Source organism: Delphinus delphis, chromosome 2, assembly GCF_949987515.2.
Source record: "Delphinus delphis chromosome 2, mDelDel1.2, whole genome shotgun sequence".
Lineage (NCBI taxonomy): Eukaryota > Metazoa > Chordata > Mammalia > Artiodactyla > Delphinidae > Delphinus > Delphinus delphis.
In genome coordinates, this window is record NC_082684.1 from 99773157 (window position 1) to 99795244 (window position 22088).

At 37.1% G+C, this 22088-nt stretch overlaps 1 protein-coding gene across 4 annotated transcripts in view; it reads left to right on the forward strand.

The window, feature by feature from the left end:
* The window catches only part of TJP1 (tight junction protein 1), a 116496-nt gene that overhangs the window by 19357 nt on the left and 75051 nt on the right, over nucleotides 1–22088 (forward strand). For all 4 annotated transcript variants that reach the window (XM_060005291.1, XM_060005292.1, XM_060005293.1 and 1 more), the window contains exon 2: nucleotides 6275–6331. In XM_060005291.1, the coding sequence (XP_059861274.1) occupies nucleotides 6275–6331 (57 nt within the window). The remainder of the gene's footprint in view (nucleotides 1–6274; nucleotides 6332–22088) is intronic.

Consider the following 22088-nt stretch of genomic DNA (forward strand, 5'->3'; position numbering starts at 1 on the left):
GACTCCACGTAGGATCTGTTTCTTGGACTTCAACCTTTGCTTTTTGTTGCCTTTGTTATTATAATCACACATAATGGCCTGCCTCAGGGAACTCTGCCCACCTGTCAGTTGGCTGCAAGAAAAAAGAAACTAACACATCCCCTCAATGGGGCTGGTCATTCCAGGAGATGTTTTGCAAGACTGATGGCCCTTTTGCTTTACTTCCTCACTGCTTCTCCTTCTCTGATTCTATAAAAGAAACTGGCATCCAGACCCCGATAAGATGGTTTTTCAGAGACACTAGTCTGCCATCTTCTCGGTCTGCCGGCTTTCCGAATATTCCTTTGCCTCAATACCTCGTCTCCGATTCATTGGCCTGTCATGTGGCGAGCGGAGCGAGCTTGGACTTGGTAACACTTTCACTTTGATCTTAGGACATTGGCAAATATAGCAATTTATCTGTGAAGTTACTTAAGCAAATCTCTAGCTTTGATCAACCAAAAAAATTCTAGGCCCACCTGTGTCCTTCTTCCAGCTCTTAATATTTTCTAATCCTATCCATCTCATCATCTGTCTCCTGACTTGTCAGCCAAGTAGTGAATACACAGTAAAGTATTTGAAAATTTAACTGGTGATGAGAATAGTGGGATGTCAGATGCTCGATTTACTTACTTTCTGTTGAGGCTGTCATCCCACAATTGCTGCAGTGTTACTTTGATCATTATTTTTAGTTCTTATGCTTAGTGAGTTCTTATCCTGTTTGTGAGATTTGTTGAATTCCCTGAGTGTCTCCAAGACCACTCTTCATTTGACTTCAGATTTATCTTTTTTATTCTGTCTTGGACAGGACATCTCCATTTTGAGAGTTTACTTGACAGCCCTTCAGATCAATCCAAATGTATATTTTCCCCACCTTTTAGCACATACACTAGTCTCTTTCTTTGTACTTTATTTGCATAGCAGTGATCACATTTGAAATTAAATGCTTAACTGAAAGGTCAAAGAGGGGCAGGGGTCATTTGTTTTATTCACTAAAACTTAGGTTGTACTTCTTAAGTTCCTGGCTCAACCTTATCTCAGTAGGTAATCTTGCTTTCTATTTTGGATGGAAAGCAAAAAAACAAAAAACAAAACACTTTGGAGGGCAGGAGAATTCAGAAACAATTCAGCATAACAACTTTGCATAGAGAAGAAAAACTCAGAGCCACCAGTGTTACCTCTGTGTTTGCTAGTTGATATTCCTAGTGGAGGACCACAAGGCATCAGGAAGGAGCTCAGTGTGCTTTATTTAAGAGATAGTACTGAATAAACTATTTAAAGTATATATTTGATATGTAAGGGTCCAACAATTTAAGAAACATGAAAATTTTATTCTTTTATGGTATCTTCCATTTTTATATTTTGTTTTGGTGTATTCTCTGGACAATAAATGACATTTTTATATTAGTTGCTCACTGGCTGTGCCTTTTCAGGTTCCTTAGGTTCTTCCTTTTTTCCCCTCAGAATATTTGTGGTGCACAGGGTCATCTTAGTCCTTTGGTAATTGGATCTTTTCTCTTGGATTCAATACTACTTTGTTGATTACTCCTAGATCCTTATCTGTGCCAGATCTCCTATATCCACCTGCCTACTGCCTATATCTCTGCTTCAGTATTTCCACAGGCACCTTAAATTAAAGGTGACTAAAACTGAATTTGTAATCTCTTTTTCTGCTGGCTTTTTCACGCAGATGGTCAATTCAGAACCTGTAACAGCCATCGTTAGCTCCTCCCCCTCTTTATTTCCACTTTCTAACTGGTCTCCCTGCCGCAACTCCCTCTTCCACATCACAGCCATCAGAATGAGTCCTGACTATGGAATATGACAGCCTAAAGTTCCTTAGTGTCTTCCCATTGAGTTTACAGTCCTTAGCGTTAGATTTGTTACAAGGCCTGTTGGGATGTACTTCTGCAGCTTCTCTTTTTATTTTACCCTTTCCCTATTCCACAAATGGTACTGTTCAGCCACATCAAAGCCAGCTTTATGTGCAGCATCAACAGCCTTGCTGATACCCTGTTTCTTCTCTGGAAACATATTTCCCCATTTTCTTTCCTGGTCATCCTTCAAGCTTGAACTCAGATGTTTCTTTCTCGGGGACTCAGTCTCCCATCTTGTCAGCAAGCAGCGTCTTCTCTATCCCCCGTGGCACCTTGTATACACATTTATCTAGTGTTATAAGCCTCTCCTTGAGTCCTTAAGGAGGAAGAAGGACCTATTTTTGACCTTTACAGCACTTAGCATAAATGTCTGGATTGAATAAATGAATGGATTGTTTTTAAAATTACAGCCATAAGGATGGTAAATTTTAACTGGCTATATACTCAGTGAATATTGAGGAGTTAAGATTTTCCTTCATTTGGAGAACACTGGCTTTATTCCGTCTTGGATTTGGTCTTCTCCCAGTTACAGGTTCATCCCTTCTTGTCCGTTCTTGTGTTCTCCTGTCTTTTCCCCACTTGATGTGTAATCAGCCCTAAAGGACAGTGAAACTGCCTAGAATTAGGATCTTAAGTTTTGGCAGGAAGCCCTTCAGAGTTGGTGATCTGAGTAGTGTCTTTGCCAGCTGGAGCTTAGAACAAAGAAACCAAACAAACTCTTGGCACTCTCTGAAATGCAGCTTTTTGCTTTTTCAGAAATTGTGATTCTGGTCAGTTGACACTGACTTAGAAGTGTATGTAGAACTCAGAGTCCAGTGGCCACGATTACAGTTCCTCTGGATGCCTACAGTGCTTCACTAATTATTGAATTTGCAGCCTGTTTGGAATTGAAATTACAGTCTAATAGAATTCTGGAGCTGGACAGGACTTTTTACTTGAGATAATGTCATACCATTCCCTAAATGAGGAACACTAAGTTTACTTACCTAGTTAATGGCAGATTTGGGCTGTGATCTTGATATTTCTGGCTTAGTTCATTTTCTGTTTAACAGCATCTTTCATAGTTATAGGGAATGATAGTGCTGTAATCATTCTTAGAGGAGTGACACTTTTTTACTTGCGGTCTCCCCACAAGCCTAAATGTTTTGGGAATGAGACTATTCATTTACCAGAAAATCCTTCTGCCAGTTACACATTCTGCTTTTTTTTACCAGTAAGAAAAATGACAAGTAAGCAATTTTACAATAAGGATGATGTTTCAAAAATTATTTGAGTAAGTAGTAGATGAACATAATAGAACATTACAAAAGGGCTCACAGTGAAAATGTAAGATTCCCTACCTCCCTGCCCCAATTTCTCTTTCTCCACCCGAGGCCGCTTGTTTTTTTAGGTATTCTATCAAAGGAAATCCCCTTTCTCCTTTTTCTAAAGTATCAAAATTTTAGCATTAAAATCTAAAGTATCAAATTTCGAAAGTATCACATTTAGTAGTACTAAAAGTTTTTTATATCCATTTTAGCCTTCAGTTTCTGAGTGATTTAATAAGAATCTCCTCTCACCACCTCCCAACATTTTATGTTCACTTTCAAACATAGCAAAGTTGAAAGAATTACAGTGGGTACTTGAATCCCGTCAAGTAAGATTCTACTATTATATTTTACTGTATTTGTATTCTCAGTTCCTTCAGAACTCCTCATAAAGTCTGCCTAGTTATATAAACAGCCATGGATAGAATTTTGCTGCTTTTGCCACTGAAGGAAACCAAAGGCCTGAGAGTGGAGAGAGATGGAATGGTCCATGGTTTAAACTAGTAACACTTTTTTCTCTGTGTGTGTGTTTTAAGTGATTAGGATCATCAAGGCATAACAACTTATTTATATTATGGATTCAATTGCTTTAGAGCACAGGTTAAGAGCCTAACTGACCACCCTTTTTGATGTTTCGTTCTCTCGGCTTCTTTCTTGCACATTGGTCTCCCTTCTGATAAATCAAGCTAATAAGGCTGTGTTTGGCTTTAATAGAGAAGGGAGCTATTGTATTACCCATTTGGGGGAAGCCATTGAGTTGGTTGAGTTGTGTACTTTTCTGAAGAAACATTAATTTTGATTGGAATGCTGAGAACAATTGTTTTAGTATTTTTATTTTTCCCCTTATATAAACAAAATAATCTAAATTTCTCTTATTGTACTCCTAGAAGCTTGTACATTAAGACCTTATTCTATAAATCCCTTACTAACAGGATACTTTTTTATAATTAACAATAAAACATAAAAGAATCTTAAATATTACTTGATTTTTCCTAAAAGCAAAGTTAAAAATAGATATTTGAAGTTTCAAGTGGGATTTGATGAATGTGGCTTAAAATATTTTGGCAGTTTATTCTGACTGGGAATGGAGAAAGGAAAGCAAAAAAAAAAAAACCTAATGAAAAAATATTACCCATAATCCCTTCACTTTGAGGATGATTTGTGTTAACATTTTGTATATCCTTTTAGCCTTTCTTTTCATATTCACGTTTAAACAAAGGATAACAATATACAAGCCATTTCATAATCTGCTTTTCCTCCCTTCGCATTAAATGAATTTTCTCATTTTGATTCATATTCTTTTACTAAATGGTAAATTGTGTGGCCATTAAAACCATATGGAGGATGATAAATTTTCGTTCCAAAGAATATGTTATGGAGGTCCTCTCTGTTTATCAGATCACTTTCAGTTTGCACTGATAGGAAAGGAATTAAAAGGGTAGTGAAGCAGTGCTGCTGGTTTAAGAAGTAGATCAAGGCAAGACAAGCTTAAAGCCATGCAAGCAGTTCTCATTTTTAATAAGTCAGCTAAGATTGGACAAACTGGCAATTGCAGATATTTTTATCCTGTATATTTTAGTAGGACTCTTGATGTTTAGCAGAATTACTCATATCATCACTGTGTCACATTGATGGAGGTATATTTTAAAATACATAAATGCTGGTCAATTTTTTTAAAAAACAAAACAGCTTTGTTTCCAGCAGAGGTCTCATTAAAAGGAGGTTTTGCTGCACTTGACTGAAAGATTGAAACAAAACGCTGGTTGACAGTTCTTATCTATGGGAGTGAACAGAGGGATCCTTTCTCTCCCTCTCTTATTCATCTGGCAGGAAAGTTAATCTAGTTGCTTTGTATTTAGGGAAGCAGGCTTTCTTTATAGGGATTCCTTTTCTAAAGTGGCATTAATGTTCGATTAAAGTTGCTGTGGGAAAGGAGAAATGGGTCCAGGGCCCCTTGGTGGACATGTTCTCATGATGGTAGTGACAGCAGTGCAGTAGAAAACAAACCTTATTTGTGGAATAGACATTGATAAGACTGGGTGACAAGTGATGTCCTGGAAGCATCGTGCTCAGCATTCTCACTTCTACCTTACCTTGTGATACCTCTGAAAAAGACTTTAAACAAATTGTAGATATATATGTTCAGGAACCCCAATTACAGAAAATGGTAACATTAAAAGAGATTGAATTACTTTAAGCCTCCAAGAGCAATTAACCCAATTTATAAGAAATTCACTTTGAATTCTTTAGTGTCTATCTGTTAGATAGTGATTTATTTCTCTCTTCAGTAAAAAGTTCTTGACAGGAGAAGAACCTGAACTACACTGACATTTGAGCACCTCTATTGGAGCTTGCATCACTTTTATTTTAAGGCAGTTCTTTGGGGCAGGGAGTTTGGAATTGTTATTTGTTTTTCCTTTTTGTTTCTTTTGTGTGTGGCATGGGCATGTGTGCATGATATGTATGTTAGAAAAGCCTTTTTTTTTCCTTCAGGGTTTATAAACAAAGCTTGAAGATAATTCTGTAGTAAAATTGAAACTAGGTAGAGCAGTAATGTTTTAACTGATACTGAAGCAGCCATTGACCAAACCTATCAAATGGTCTTATCTGTTTTCCTGTGATACGTGTATTTATAATTACTGAGTTCAGAGGTATTTGACGTTTCCTTCCTTTGCACAACATTAAGGAATACTTTTAAATGTTTTATGTGTTGTTCGTTAGATATTTTAAAATACTATTCCAACTTCTGTTCATTTCTATCTGATGTTAAGTATAAAGTTGCAGAATTAGCTTGAACACTGATTTCAGCTGGCATGAAATGAATATAGAGTGGCATCTGTCCAAATTAAGTTAAAAACAAAGGAAGTTCCTGTGTGTAATTTCCTGTCTCTTACAACAAAAACAAAAGCAAGCAAAAAACCTTCAATAATTATTAAGCTCTTTTTAGAGTATCTAATATTGAAAGTATGAATTTTGTTTTTTTACTGTGCTAAATTGTTTGCTGGCTGTTCTCATTCACTTTATTAGACATTTTCTTAAAAGATAATTATTGTTTTTCTTTTTCTTTATCAGAACACAGCAATGGAGGAAACAGCTATATGGGAACAACACACGGTGACACTTCACAGGGTGAGTTCTGTTGAAGTAAATAATCTGTGTGTAGGTCAGGATACTGGCAGCTTTTGAAAACAATAGAGGAAAGCCAGATGTCAGGAAGCCAGAAGAAAGGGGAAGAACTTTTCTATATTCCTTTGTTTAAAATTAGAGTTGCAATAAATTCTTTATTAAGGTCAAAAGTGAACATGATTACTTTTTCATATATCCTTTTGGTTGTTATTTGTATATTGCTGTTTTTAATCATGACTTAAGAAATTAAGTGGTTTATTTTTAAAAATTTGATCAGATAAAAGTCACCGTATTTTCGTGTAAATTGTAAACTGTTTCAGCTTTTCTGAGTAATATGTATGTATTGTAGGCTTGGGGTTTAAAATTGAACAGGGTCATGCGAGTAATAAAATCTTAAAAGATACTCCTTGATTTGAAACATGCAGAGCCAAGCTCTTGCTTAAGCAATTGCAGATGGGCAGAGAGCAAATCGCAGTGAGCTGGGTAAGAGTAAGAGCTTTTTTGGACTTCCCTGGCGATCCAGTGGTTAAGACTCCGCGCTTCCAATGCAGGGGGGAGTGGGTTTGATCCCTGGTTGGGAAACTAAGATCCCGCATGCCACATGGCACTAGAAATAGATGGAAAATTCTGGAATAAGAATTAAATAAATAATAGCTTTAAAAAAAAAAAAAGAGCTTTGTCTGAAATGAGACTGCCCTGAATTTGAATCCTACTACTGCCTGCTTCCTTTTAGAAATGAGCAAGTGACCAAACGGCCTTTAAAGCATTGGTTTTAAGTGTTAAAAATGGGGCTTATGCCACCTCATGCTTGACATAAAGTAGTGCCTCCCATAAATCTCTCCTATCCTCCCTTTGAAGAGAGCTGAATCTACTGATTACCCTTCTCCTTAGAGAATGTACGGAAAGAGATTAGAGAATATTTAAATATTTTACACTTACTATTTCTACCAGCTATATCCATTACTAGGAAAATGGAAAGGGGGAAAATCATGTTCCTGAACCACCCTGCACCTGACTGTCTCGTGAATCTTTGAATCTACACATAATAGACAGTGGGTAAATTAATTATTAAAAAACAGTGATTTCAGATAAGACTTTTTTGTGTCTCCCTAAATGGTGAAAGAAATCATTAATAATACTAACCTTAACTTTTAATTTATAAAGCTAAGGTATGGCTTGAATTTATTTGAAATGTGCTGATAGCATATTTAAATCAGATTAAACATATGCCATCGTACCTTATAAATGTTTAATTGGCTGGTTTTTATAGAATAATTTGGTGTTTTACCACATTACATTTATTTTCTTAATACCTTTATTATTTTTATTGGTATAATTTACACACAGTAAGATTCATCCTTAGTGTACAGTTCTGAGTTTGACAAACGCATTTAGTCATGTAAGTCATATAACCACCACTACAGACAATATAGAACAATTCCATCGCCCTGAAATTTTCCCTTCTGCCATTTGTAGTCAACCCCGTCCGCTTACCCTGAGCACTGAGTAACCACTGATGTGTTTTCTGTTCCTATATGCCTGCTTTTTCTCTCATGTAGGTGAACTCATACAATACATAGCCTTTTGAGACTGGTTTCTTACACTTAGCCTAATGCACTTGAGATTTCTCCGTGATGTACTTATATCAGCAGTTCTTATGGCTGAATAGTATTCCGTTGTATGAATGTAGAATAATTTGCTTATTCATTCTCCAGTCTTGGTACCCTGGGGTGGTTTCCAGTTTTTGGTGATTGTGAATAAATCTCTAGTGTACAGGTTTTTGAATGAACATAGCTTTTCATTTCTCTTGGGTAAATTCCTAGGAATGGAATTGTTCTTAGTTTGTAGTTCTCTAAAGACTAATGATTTTGAATATCTGTTTATGCGCTTATTTGTCATCCATTATTTTCTTTGGTAAAATGTGTCCAAATCTTTTACCCATTTTTAATTAGGTTTTTTGTTTTCTTATATTGACCTTAAAAATGGGTTTACTTGGGATCAACAAAGAATTGCAATTCAGAGTCTGCAGCTACTGCAAGACACAGTGCAAGACCCCAGCAAAAATAGAACTCTTTTATAGAGGGGAAAAGGAAGTTGGGAGGGCTGTAGTAAACAGAGTCCATTGGAGGAATTGAGAGTCCAGAGTGTAGTGGTTTTTCATTGGCTGAATTGTGACAGTCTGTCATTGGCTGAGTTCTTGGCAGGCAAGAAGAGGAAGTCTTTCTTCTTGCTAGGCTCTGCTAACAGCACAGTGCATGAGTGCTCCCTCTTCTGGCCTCCCAACTCTATTTTTTTTTTTCTTCACTTTTCTTTTTTTTTTGCAGTTCGCGGGCCTCACTTTTCTTTTTTTTGCGGTTGCGGAGCACAGGCTCCGGACGCGCAGGCTCAGGGGCCGTGGCTCACGGGCCCAGCCGCTCCACGGCATGTGGGATCCTCCCGGACTGGGACACGAACCTGCGTCCCCCACATCGGCAGGCGGACTCAACCACTGCGCCACCAGGGAAGCCCCCAACTCTATTTTAATTGAGGTTTCTGTTTATTAATTTTTATACTTACTGTTTTTTTAAACTGTGGTAAAATACACATAACAAAATTTGCCATCTGTCCAGTTCCTTTGTCCATTTTTAAATTGGGTTTTATCTGTTGAATTGTAGGAGTTTTTATATATTTTGGTCATTAACCCCTTATCAGGTAATATGACTCATAAATGTTTTTTTTCCCATTCCATGGATTACCTTTGTACTCTGTTAATTGTGTCCCTTGTTGCACAGAAGTTGTTACTGAGTTTTGAGAGTCTTGAATATCTTCTGGATACAGGTTCTTTAATAGGTATTGTTTTGCAAATATTTTTCCCAGTCTGTGGCTTGCCTTTTTCCTTCTCTTAACAGTGTCTTTTGCAGAGTATAAGTTTCAAATTTTGATAAAGTCGTTTTTGCTTTTATTGATTTTGCTTTTGGTTTTGTATCTGAGAAGTCTGCCAAACCTAAGGTCCCAAATATCTTTCCTGTTGTTTTCTTCTGGAAGGTTTTGTTTTGTGTTTGTTTTGTTTTAATTAAAATTTGTATGTATTAAGATTTCTTTTTAGGGGATTTTTTTTAATACGGATGTCCAATTTTTTGAACAACCATTTATGAAAAGGTTATCCTTTCTTCATTTAATTGCTTTCTCCCTTTGTCAAAAATCAGTGACCATATGTGTGTCGGCCTTTCCCTAGTCTCTTCTATTGATCGGTGTGTCTGTCCTTTGCCAGTTACTTCTGCCTTGATTATTGTAGCTTTATATTAAGTTGGAAATCAGGTAGTGTGAATCCTCCAAACTTACTATTATTATTTTTAATTATTTTGACTAGTTCCTTTGTCTCTGTATATAAACTTTAGAATAAGTTTGTCAAATTAAAAAAAATCTGCCAGGATTTTTCATTGGGTTTGCATTGAATCTACAGATTAATTTGGGGAGAATTGACACTTTAACGGTATTGAGTATTCCAAACTGAATGTGATGTATCTCTTCATTACGGTTTTGTAGTTTTCGGCATACAGATTCTACACATGTTTTGTTAGATTTCTACTCAAGTATATTTTTTATGTTTCCTCATGCCATTGTAAACGGTATTTTTTTAAATTTCAGTTTTTGATTGTCTATTAATATGTAGAAATACAATTGATTTTTGTTTTTTTTTAAATAGTGAACTTTAAGTTTTCTAGGAACTCCTTTGGTAGATTCTTTGGCCTTTTTCTATGCAGTCATCTCATCTGTGAAGAGAGGCAGTTTTATTTCTTCGTTTTTGATCTATATGCTGTTCATTTCTTTTTTTTGCCTTATTGTACTTGCTAGGACTTCCAGGATATTGTTGAATAGGGACAGTAAGCAGGCATCCTTGCCTTATTCCAAATTTTAAATGAAAGCATTCTTTGACTATTATGTATGATGTTAGCAGTAAGGTTTTTGTAGATGCCCTTTATGAGGTTAAGGAAGTTCCCTTGTATTTCTGTTTTGCTATTTACTAGGTTGAGGAAGTTCCCTTTTATACTTAACTTTGCTAAGAGGCTTTTTTTTTTTTTTTAAAATCATGAATAGATGTTGGATTTTGCCAGTGCTTTTTTGGTAAGTATTGATTGAGGTTATCATACGAGTTTTCTTTTTAGTCTGTTGGTGTGGTCAGTTTCTTGCTTTTTGGATGTTGAAGAGCCTTTCATTCCCAAGATAAATTCTACCTAGTTGTGATGTATTATTCATTTTATATATTGCCGGATTGATTTGCTAATGTATTATGAAGATATTTGTTTCTGTGTTCATGAGGAATATTGGTTAGTACTTTTTCCTTGTGTTTTTATTGGTTTTGGAGTAAGGAAAGCTACCAGTCTCAAAACAAGCAGCTGGGAAGTATTCTTCCCTATTGTGTTCTGTGGTAGAGTTTGTGTACAACTGAAGGTATTTCTCCCTTAAATGTTTGGTAGAATTCACCAGTGTAGCCATCTGGTTCTGGAGTTTTCTTTGTGAGAAAGCTTTTAACTATAAATTTATTTTCTTTAATTTTATATAGGACTATTCAGGTTATGTATTTTTTCTTTGTTAGCTTTTGGAGATTTATTTCGTAACTTTGGTAGTTTGTATCTTTCAAAGTATTAGTTCCTTTTATCTAAGTTGTCAAATTTATAGACATAAAATTGTTCATGTCATTCTCTTATCTTAATATTTTAGGATCTGTAATGGTGGCCCATTTTCATTTATAATATTGGTAATTTGTGTCTTCTCTTATTTCTTGGTCAACCTGGCTAGAGGTTTAACAATTTTTTTCTTTTTTGCGGTACGTGGGCCTCTCAGTGTTGTGGCCTCTCCTGTTGCGGAGCACAGGCTCCGGACGCGCAGGCTCAGCGGCCATGGCTCACGGGCCTAGTCGCTCCGCGGCATGTGGGATCTTCCCGGACTGGCGCACGAACCCGTGTCCTCTGCATCGGCAGGCGGACTCTCAATCACTGTGCCACCAGGGAAGCCCGAGGTTTAACAATTTTATTGACCTTTTCAAAATACCAGCTTTTCTTTTCATTGATATTTTTTATTTTCTGCTTTGTATTTCACTGATTTCTGCTCTTATTTTAATGTTTCTTCTGCTTACATTGGGTTTAAGTTGCTCTTCTTTTTATGATTTCTTAAGGTAGAAGCTAGATCATTTGGGACCATAGGTGTAATTTGACCGTATCACATTACATTTGTTTTTTCCTAATACCTTCTTAGTTTTTAAATAAGGAAAATAAAATAAGACACTTAAATTAGCTAAAGTACGTTTCTCCTTTCTACAGTTTTACCTGGTTTTGTCAGTTGTGGGGAAATGTTAGGTTATTTACTACAGAACTTAGGCAAAGTAGGAAAAGATTCTGAATGTTGAGAAAACAGAATCTGATTTTTTGAATGTGTTAAAAGTGTCACACCAACTCATCATGGTAGTTGTAATACTCAGGCAAGTCTGGAACTCCTGTCTAGAAAGAAGGTCAGTGTAAACTCCACTCTGTAGCTGGGCTCTTCTTGTGCTTCGGTTTTCTTTTGCCCTGAGGGAGGGGGGTACTAGCCCAGAAAAATGTCATCAAAAGATACATGGAGAAAAGATGAGTATATAGTTCATAATTCTTTGGTTTTCAAACATGTTAACTATTGTGCTGGAAACACAGAGCTGTGTTGCCTCTGGGCCTCATCAGAGAGGGACTATGACAGAATGGAAGTCCTCAACAACCATCCCTCCAGGAATCGTTTTTGAAGGTTTTTAAAAATAGACCTGTCATTGTAAGCCCAGAAACTTATGCCAAAGCATAATTCAGTTGACTTCATTTTCCGAGGCTGCAGAACTATACTTTCAGGTATCTTTCCTTTGGTATTCTGAGTTGTTACAGAATAAAATTTAGACTGTCTAGAGCACTGTCAGCAAACTTTTGCTGTAAAGAACCAGATGATAAATAAATACTTCAGGCCTTGCGGGCCATAAATCTCTGTCACAACTTCTCAACTCTGTAGCTGTATTGCAGAAGCAGCTGTAGAGAGTAGGTTAACAAATGGGTGTGGCTATATTCCAGTAAAACTTTATTTACAACAATGGGCAGCTAGCTGGATTTAGCCTTCAGGCCATAGTTTGCTGACGGCTGATCTAGAGTAGTAGCTCTCAAGGTTTATTGTAAAGAGGAATCAACTGGATCATGCCCAACTACCAGAGATTCTGATTCATTTGGTCTGGGATGGGACCCGTAATATGTATGTTTAAAAATGCATGTTTGAAATGGAGGGCCATGTCCTCTGGCATCACATTTTTAAGAAACGCTGACAAAGGAATGAGAGAAAGTTATTCTCCTTGAGGTGAGCCAAATGAGCTTTTGGAATAGTATTAAGTGACCGAGATAATTTGAGACTATATGCTTTTGGCAATAACCTGGAGTTACAGATATTGTGTCTTGCCAGATAAGGGCTTAGTGTACTTAGTTATGCCCAGTAAAACTTATTTTCACAGGAGGCCAATCTATTCAACAAAGTCTTAGGAGATCAAATAGCAGCATTGTCTAGTAGCAATATAATGCAAACCACAATGTAATTAAAATTTTCCTAGTCTTCACATTGAAAAACGTAAAATATGGGTGAATTTTATGATAGATCTCATTTAACTCAGTATATCCAAAATGTTGTCATTTTCAACATGTAATATTTAAAAATTGGTATACCATACTTTGCTTTTTTTCCCCATACTGAGTCTTAAAAAACTGATGTACATCTTGTAATTTCAGCACCTTTCAGGTAAGACTAGCCACATTTTAAGTGCTCAGTAGTTGTGTGTATAGTGGCTGTAGTATTGGCAAGTGCAGGTCTGCAGCTTGAGATGGTAGTTGCATCCAGAGGGTCTTGTGTTCCACCCCTCCCACCCATTACATACCCACAACTTTCTTTAGTTTCAGATGTTCTCCCTTAGAAAATGCACATATTTTTATAATTCTTTGAGGAATGAATACTCAGGAATGAGTTGGTCATCTCTATTTTTCTATTTTCTGAAAAAAATTACATGAAAGATTAAGTGAATATTTCTGTATTAAAGAATTAAAGGGTTGAGAGAAGTTAGAGGCTTGGCCAAGATGGCAGAGTAGGAAGACCCTGAGCTCACCTCTTTTCACGGGTACACCAAAATTAACAACTGTTTACGGAGCAATTATTGATGAGCAAGACTGGAGGCATAAAGATCTACAGCTAAAGATAGTAAGAAGGAACCACAGTGAGATGGGTAGGACGGGTGGAGTCATGGTCAAGACCCATACCCCCAGGTAGGTGACCCACAAATGGGAGGATAATTACAATTGCAGAGGTTCTCCCCAAGGAGTGAGGGGTCTGAGCCCCACATCAGGCTCCCCAGCCCAGGGGTCCTGCACCGGGAAGACGTGTCCCCAGAATGTTTGGCTTTGAAGGCCAGCAGGGCTCACTTTCTGAAGACCCAGAGGACTATGAGAAATAGACACTCCACTCTTAAAGGGTGCACATAAAATTTCACATCCTCTGGGACCCAAGGCAGAAGCAGTAATTTGAAAGGAACCTGTATCAGACCCATCATCTGATCTTGGAGAGCCTCCTAGAGAGGCAGGAGACAACTGGAGTGCACCCGAGGAACGTAGACATTGGCAGCAGACATTAGGGGAGCTCATTCTACCACATGGACACTGGTGCTGGCAAGAGTCATTGTGGAACCCTCCCTCTAGCTCATCAGCACCAGGACCCACAGGGCCCTGCAGTCAGACACCCTAGGACCTGGCTTCACCCACTTGTGAGTTGGCACTAGCCCTGGGGCCAGCTTCACACACCAGTGGGCATGCACCAGTCCCAGCACCCCCTGGGCCTCAGCCCCATTCACCAGTGGTTCCACACCAGCTCTGGGACTCCTGGGCTCTGCAGCCAGAGACCCCAGGACCTGCCTTTGCCCACCAGTTGGCCAATACTAGCCCTAGAACCTGGCTTCACTCACTGGTGGGTGGGCATCAGCCCCGGGATCCCCTGGGACCCATCCCCACCCACCGTGTGACACCAGCCCCAGGACTCCTTGGACCCCTCAGAATGGCTATCATCAAAAAGTCTACAAATAACAAGTGTTGGTGAGGATGTGGAGAAATTTGGGAACCCTAGTACACTGGTGAGAATGTAAATTAGGGCAGGCACTATGGAAAAGAGTATGGAGGTTCCTCAAAAAACTAAAAATAGAACTGCCATATGATCAAGCAGTTCCACTTCTGGGTATATATTCGAAGAAAACAAAAACACTAATTTGTAAAGATACATGCACCCCAGTGTTCATAGCAGCATTATTTACAATAACCAAGATATGAAAGCAACCTAAGTGTTGATCAACAGATGAATGGATGAAGAAGATGTGGTAAATGTCATGAAGAACCTAGGGGTAAGGCAGGAATAAAGACGCAGACCTCCTAGAGAACGGACTTGAGGTTATGGGGAGGGGGAGGGGTGAGCTGTGACGGGGCGAGAGAGAGTCATGGACATATACACACTAACAAACGTAGTAAGGTAGATAGCTAGTGGGAAGCAGCCGCATGGCACAGGGATATTGGCTCGGTGCTTTGTGACAGCCTGGAGGGGTGGGATAGGGAGGGTGGGAGGGAGGGAGACGCAAGAGGGAAGAGATATGGGAACATATGTATATGTATAACTGATTCATTTTGTTATAAAGCAGAGACTAACACACCATTGTAAAGCAATTATACCCCAATAAAGATGTTAAAAAAAAAAAAAGAAGATGTGGTACATATATATATAATGGAATATTACTCAGCCATATAGAAGAATAAAATAAGGTCATTTGCAGCAACATGGGTGGACCTAGAGGGTATTATGCTTATTAGACAGAAAAAGACAATGTATGTTATCATGGATATGCAGAATCTAAAAAAATAAACTAGTGAATATAACAAAAAAGAAACAGACTCACAGATATAGAGAACAAACTAGTAGTTACCAGTGGGGAGAGGGAAGGGGGGAGGTTCAGGATAGGGGTAGGGGGTTAAGAGATACAAACTACTATTTATAAAATAAATAAGCTACAGGGATATATTATATAGGACAGGGGAATATAACCAATATTTTATAGTAACTATAAAAGGAGTATAATGTATAAAAACTTGTATCACTATGTTGTATACCTGAAACTAATATTGTATTATAAATCAACTATACTAAACAATATGTTGTACACCTAAAACTAAAAAAAAAAAAAATCAAATGGTGAAAGTATGTTGAAAGCAAGGAATCTAGTTAAGAGATCATCTAAGGGCAAGCAGCTAAGTGTTTCAAATAGGGAGGGGATTCAATAGGAAGTAAACTTGGAACAAGGGTGCCAAGACAATGCAGTGAGGGAAATAGTAGTCTTAACCGATGGTACTGGGACAACTGGTCAACAGCGTGGAAAGTAATGAATTTTGACTCCTACTTCACACCAAGAACAAAAATTAACCTAAGATGGATCATAGACCTAAATGTAAGTGCTAAAACTGTAAAACTGTTAGAAGAAAACACAGGAATAAATCTTTATGACCTTGGGTTGGGCAATGGTTTCTTAGATACAATCTTGAAAATAAAAGCAACAGAAGAGAAAACAGGTAAAATTGGACCACATCAAAATTTAAAACTTTTGTGTTTCAAAGGAAACCAAGAAACTCTCAACAAGAAAGTGAAAGGATAACCCACAGAATGAGAAAGTATTTGCAAGTTACATATCTGATAAGGGACTTGTATCCAGAATATAGAAATTTAGTAGTAAAAAAGCAAATAATTCAGTTTTTTAAATGGACTGAAGATTTGAAAAACATTTCTCCAAAGATGATACAGAACTGTTTAATAAACGTATGAAAAGATGCTCAACAGTACTGACCATCAGGGAAATATATGTCAAAAACGACAGTGAGATACCCTGTCACGCCCTCTAGAATGGCTGTAATCACAAAAGCAGGCAATAATAGGTGTTGATGAGGATGTGGATGTTGGCTGGTGGAGCCAACTGTGGTAAACTAAGTAAGGTATTTCTCAAAAGGTAAACATATGTAGAATTACTACATGGCCCAGCAGTTCCACTCGTAGGCATATACCCAAGAGAAGTGGAGACAAATACCGACATAATAACTTATTAAACATGGTTGTTCATAGCAGCATGACTCATGATAGCCTGAAAGTGTAAAGAACCCACATGCCCATTAACTGATGAATGATGAATAAGCAAAATGTGGTATATCCATATAATGGAATATTGTTCAACAGTGAAAAGAAATGAAGTACTGATACATGCCGTGACATGGATGAACCTTGAAAACGTTACCCTAACTCGAAGAAGGCAGTCACAAAGGACCATTATTGTATAATTCCATTTATATGAAATGGTCAGAACTGGTGAATAGACAGAAAGATTAGTGGTTTTTAGGATGCGGGAATTCAGGGATGATGGCTAAAGGGTAGGGAATTTCATTTCAGGGTGATGAAAATTTTATGCAGTTGATTGTGATGATGGTTGCACAACTCTGACTACACAAAAAACATAGAATTGTACATTTTGAAGAGTGAATTTACGATAGGTAATTTACATGTCAATAAAGCTATTCTAAGAAAAGGGGCCAGGGAAGGGGAATCCTACATATCTGTTTTGTAGCTCCAGGCAAGTGTATGGTGGGTAGAAGGTAAGCGTGTAAGCTAAGCTAGGCTTGTTTTATCTGGTTGAAGGCCATTGTGTACATTTATAGAGTGTATTATGAATGTTTCAAATCCTTTATTTTATTTAATTCTCTGTGAAATAGGGGTTAATAACCACATGGAATAAACTGAGTCTCAGAAAGGTCTAGTGAAATGTCCCAAAGAGGTACATCTTGAACGCAGGTCTCTGGACTCATCATATAATGCTCTTTTCACTTACATGTAAAATTTAATTTTAAATATTAGAAATACTTATGGAATATAATATCTGAAATTCAGAACTCGTAATTCTACCACATAAACTACATATATATGTAATAAAATTAATAAAAAGTGACCTTGTTAAGGAAGGAGCCAGAATTTTGGCTTTTTGTCTGTTTTTTTTTCTGTTTGTTTTTTTTAAGTTTAGAACATTGGTGGTGAGGTCAGTTTTTTGGCGAAAATGACAGTTTGGAGAAGGGCAATTGGAGGTGTCCTTTAAGAAGCTGGGAATAGGAAAGTGGAATAAGAATTAGAAATGAAAGCTATAATTTTGGAAACAGAGCCACAAGAGCGAGTAACCAACGGGCTGATGAAGGACGCAGAGGTAAAAAAGAACCAGTCTAACAGTCGTAGACATTTAAACAACATTTTGAGAACTACCAAGGTACAGTGGAAAAACTGTAGGGGTCTTGTGACTTCTGAACTAGTTTGGGCTTACCACTAACTGATTTTGAACAGGCCTTTCAGATCTCTTGGGACCTCATAGAATTAAAATGTTACCAGAGGTGATAAAATCCTAATCTCTCTGACCAAGTCCACAGAGAAGTCCTACATAAGGTCTAGTTGGCAGGTAGTGGAGTGGCACATAGGATTCCAGGCCTTCTGAGTTCATTTGTAGAAAGGAAGTTGAACAAATGATTGCCGAGGAACCATTTGAAAAAATTGGATCCATTCATTTAAAAAAATTTTGATCGCCGTGTTCACTGTGAAAACACATGACTAGAACAGTTTCCATAGAATGTTGAGGGTAGATTGGGAGAAGAAGGGGAGAGGAGTCAAACTACAAAAACTATAGGAGTAAAACTGTATAAGGTGAGAAAAGTTAGAATTAAGTTAGTTGGTTGTAGAAATTTGGCATGAAAAACAGGAGAAAAAAAGGCAGCGGGGAGAATCTTTAACTAGAGAATTGGGCATATTTGAAGGAAACAGAAAAATCTTTGGAGGAGAGGTTATTCATATTATGCAGTTATATTTCTGCAAATGAATCAACAGTCAACCTTCAGGAATTTTTTTCCTTTTGTAAAAAATCTTTTAAGGAATCAAGAAATACTATAACAGATAAGTGGGCAAACCTTGTCTGTAAAAGGTCAGATAGTAAATAGTTTCAGCTTTGTTAACCATATGTTCCCTGTTGCAAGTACTCAGTGCAAAAGCAGTTACAATGAAATGTAAAGGAATGGGCATGGCTAGTGTCCAGTGAAACTGGGCAAATAACTGAACAGATTCCAGGCCTCTTGTTTATCATAAACTCAGTTTCACTACCAGGCACAGGTAGAAATACATATTATTGTTGCTTATGGCTGCCTGTGATGTCGAAAGGACAAAATATGATGAAAGTAAAATTCTTTGAGGCATTTAATTCCATCCAAAAGCTATAATCATGTGTGTGTGTGCACATACAGGTCAATGAGATCATATTATACCGCTTTAAACTACTTCTCCCATCACCATAATAAAAACCATTATCTTGAACATTTTCTCATGTAAACATATAAAAATCAACTATATTTTGACACACCTACAATTTTCTTATGGTAAAGATATATGAGAAAAATGGATTATTTTCCATTTCTTTTGAAAATCCCTCTGAAAAGCACCATGTTAGTCTTTTGTAAATCCAGTACAGAGCATACGATTACCTCAATAATAATAATTCTACTACTGTCAATTTTGATTACTGGAAACAGTGTTAAAATTTTTTAACTATTCCTCTATTCTATCCTGTTCCTCTCCCCATTTAAAGAAATGGTTTTACTCTGTGTAGACCATATAGCTATTATATAATTTAACCTTTCTCCCTTTAATCCACATTTAATCCTGTAAGTAGGTGTATATTTAATGCTGTAAGTAGGTGTATATTTAATGCTTATCACCAGTCCTTTCCATGTGCCTCTTGTCATTTTGATTGTCAGAAAGTTATTTTCTATTAGGAAAGGATCATGAAAAACAGTGTTCCCTGTGTTTTTCTTATATGTTTATTAGCTTTTCTGTGCCCTTTTATACTTGAAGATTAGCTTTACTGGATATAAAATCCATGGCTCATTGTTTCCCTTAAGTATCTTAACGATGTTATTTTTGGCATAATGTGTTGCTACCCAAGTGTGATGATAATCTAATTTATATTTCTTTTAAAATTATAGCTCTTTTTGCCTAGATGCCAAAGAATCTTCTGCCTTAAAATCTACTCATTTTATTTGAATATATTTTGGCATTTCCTCTGAATTGATATTCTCAGGTATCTACAGTGATTTGTGTCCTTTGAGTATACAGTTTCAATTATATATATAAATATATGGAAGGATATATAAAATACATATATCAGGAAAGTTCTTTATTTAATTTTAGTTTTACTATTTTTTTTCTCCTACTTCAATTTAGTCTTCAGGTATTCCTACTATCCGTATGTTGTATCTCTTGCCTGTCTTCATTATTTGTAATTTTCTCTCAAATCCTTTTTAAAAAATCTCCTGAAACATTTCTTTTTTGTTTTATAAAAGATTTATCTTTTTTACTTTCTGTTTCTTTCATGGTATTATGTTTATTTGTGTTCCTGTCTAAAATGGCTTTTTAAAATTTCTAATTAACTCTTGAATTCTGTCAGCCTCATTTCTGAATTCTTAAAATTCTTTTTTTTCATTTTTTGAGTTTTTGAGTTTTATTTTTTATACATCAGGTTATTAGTTATCTGTTTATACATATTAGTGTATACATGTCAATCCCAATCTCCCAATTCATCCCACCACCACCACCACCACTTTCCCCCCTTGCTGTCCATATGTTTGTTCTCTACATCTGTGTCTCTATTTCTGCCCTGCAAACCAGTTTATCTGTACCATTTTATTAGATTCCACATATATGCGTTAATATACGATATTTGTTTTTCTCTTTCTGACTTACTTCACTCTGTATGACAGTCTCTAGATCCATCCACGTCTCTACAAATGACCCAATTTCATTCCTTTTTATGGCTGAGTAATATTCCATTGTCTATATGTACCACATCTTCTTTATCCATTCGTCTGTTAATGGGCATTTAGGTTGTTTCCATGACCTGGCTATTGTAAATAGTGCTGCAGTGAACATTGGGGTGCATGTGTCTTTTTGAATTTTGGTTTTCTCTGGGTATATGCCCAGTAGTGGGATGGCTGGGTCATACGGTAATTCTATTTTAGCTTTTTAAGGAATGTCCATACTGTTCTCCATAGTGGCTGTATCAATTTACATTCCCACCAACAGTTCAAGAGGGTTCCCTGTTCTCCACACCCTCTCCAGCATTTGTTGTTTGTAGATTTTCTTATGATGCCCGTTCTAACTGGTGTGAGGTGATACCTCATTGTAGTTTAGACTTGCATTTCTTAATAATTAGTGATGTTGAGCAGCTTTTCACATGCTTCTTGGCCATCTGTATGTCTTCTTTGGAGAAATGTCTATTTAGGTCTTCTCCCCATTTCTTGATTGGGTTGTTTGTTTTTTTAATATTGAGCTTCATTAGCTGTTTATATATTTTGGAGATTAATCCTTTGTCCGTTGATTCGTTTGCAAATATTTTCTCCCATTCTGAGGGTTGTCTTTTCATCTTGTTTGTAGTTTCCTTTGCTTTGCAAAAGCTTTGAAGTTTCATTAGGTCCCATTTGTTTATTTTTGTTTTTATTTCTGTTACTCTAGGAGGTGGATCAAAAAAGATCTTGCTGTGATTTATGTCAAAGAGAGTTCTTTCTATGTTTTCCTCTAAGAGTTTTATAGTGTCCAGTCTTACATTTAGGTCTCTAATCCATTTTTAGTTTATTTTTGTATATGGTGTTAGGGAGTGTCCTAATTTCATTCTTTTACATGTAACTGTCCAGTTTTCCCAGCACCACTTATTGAAGAGGCTGTCTTTTCTCCATTGTATATCCTTGCCTCCTTTGTCATAGATTAGTTGACCATAGGTGCATGGGTTTATCTCTGGGCTTTTATCCTGTTCCACTGATCTATATTTCTGTTTTTTTGCCAGTACCATATTGTATTTTTTTTAAATTTTTATTTAATTTATTTATTTATGGCTGCGTTGGGTCTTCATTGCTGCGTGAGGGCTTTCTCTAGTTGTGGCGAGTGGGGGCCACTCTTCGTTGCAGTGCATGGGCTTCTCGTTGCGGTGGCTTCTCTTGTTGTGGAGCATGGGCTCGAGGTGTGCGGGCTCAGTAGCTGTGGCTCGCGGGCTCTAGAGCGCAGGCTCTGTAGTTGTGGCGCGCATCGGCTTAGTTGCTCCTTAGCATGTGGGATCTTCCTGGACCAGGGCTCGAACCCGTGTCCCCTGCAATGGCAGGTGGATTCTTAACCACTGTGCCACCAGGGAAGCCCCCATATTGTCTTGATTACTGTAGCTTTGTAGTATAGTCTGAAGTCAGGGAGTCTGATTCCTCCAGCTCTGATTTTTTTCCTCAAGACTGCTTTGGCTCTTTGGGGTCTTTTGTGTCTACATACAAATTTTAAGATTTTTTGTTCTAGTTCTGTAAAAAATGCCACTGGTAATTTGATAGGGATTGCATTGAATCTGTGGATTGCTTTGGGTAGTAGAGTCATTTTCACAATATTGATTCTTCCAGTCCAAGAACATGGTATATCTCTCCATCTGTTTGTGTCATCTTTGATTTCTTTCATCAGTGTGTTACAGTTTTCTGAGTACAGGTATTTTACCTCCTTAGGTAGGTTTATTCCTAGGTATTTTATTCTTTTTGTTGCAATGGTGAATGGGATTGTTTCCTTAATTTCTCTTTCTAATCTTTTGTTGTTAGTGTATAGAAATGCAAGA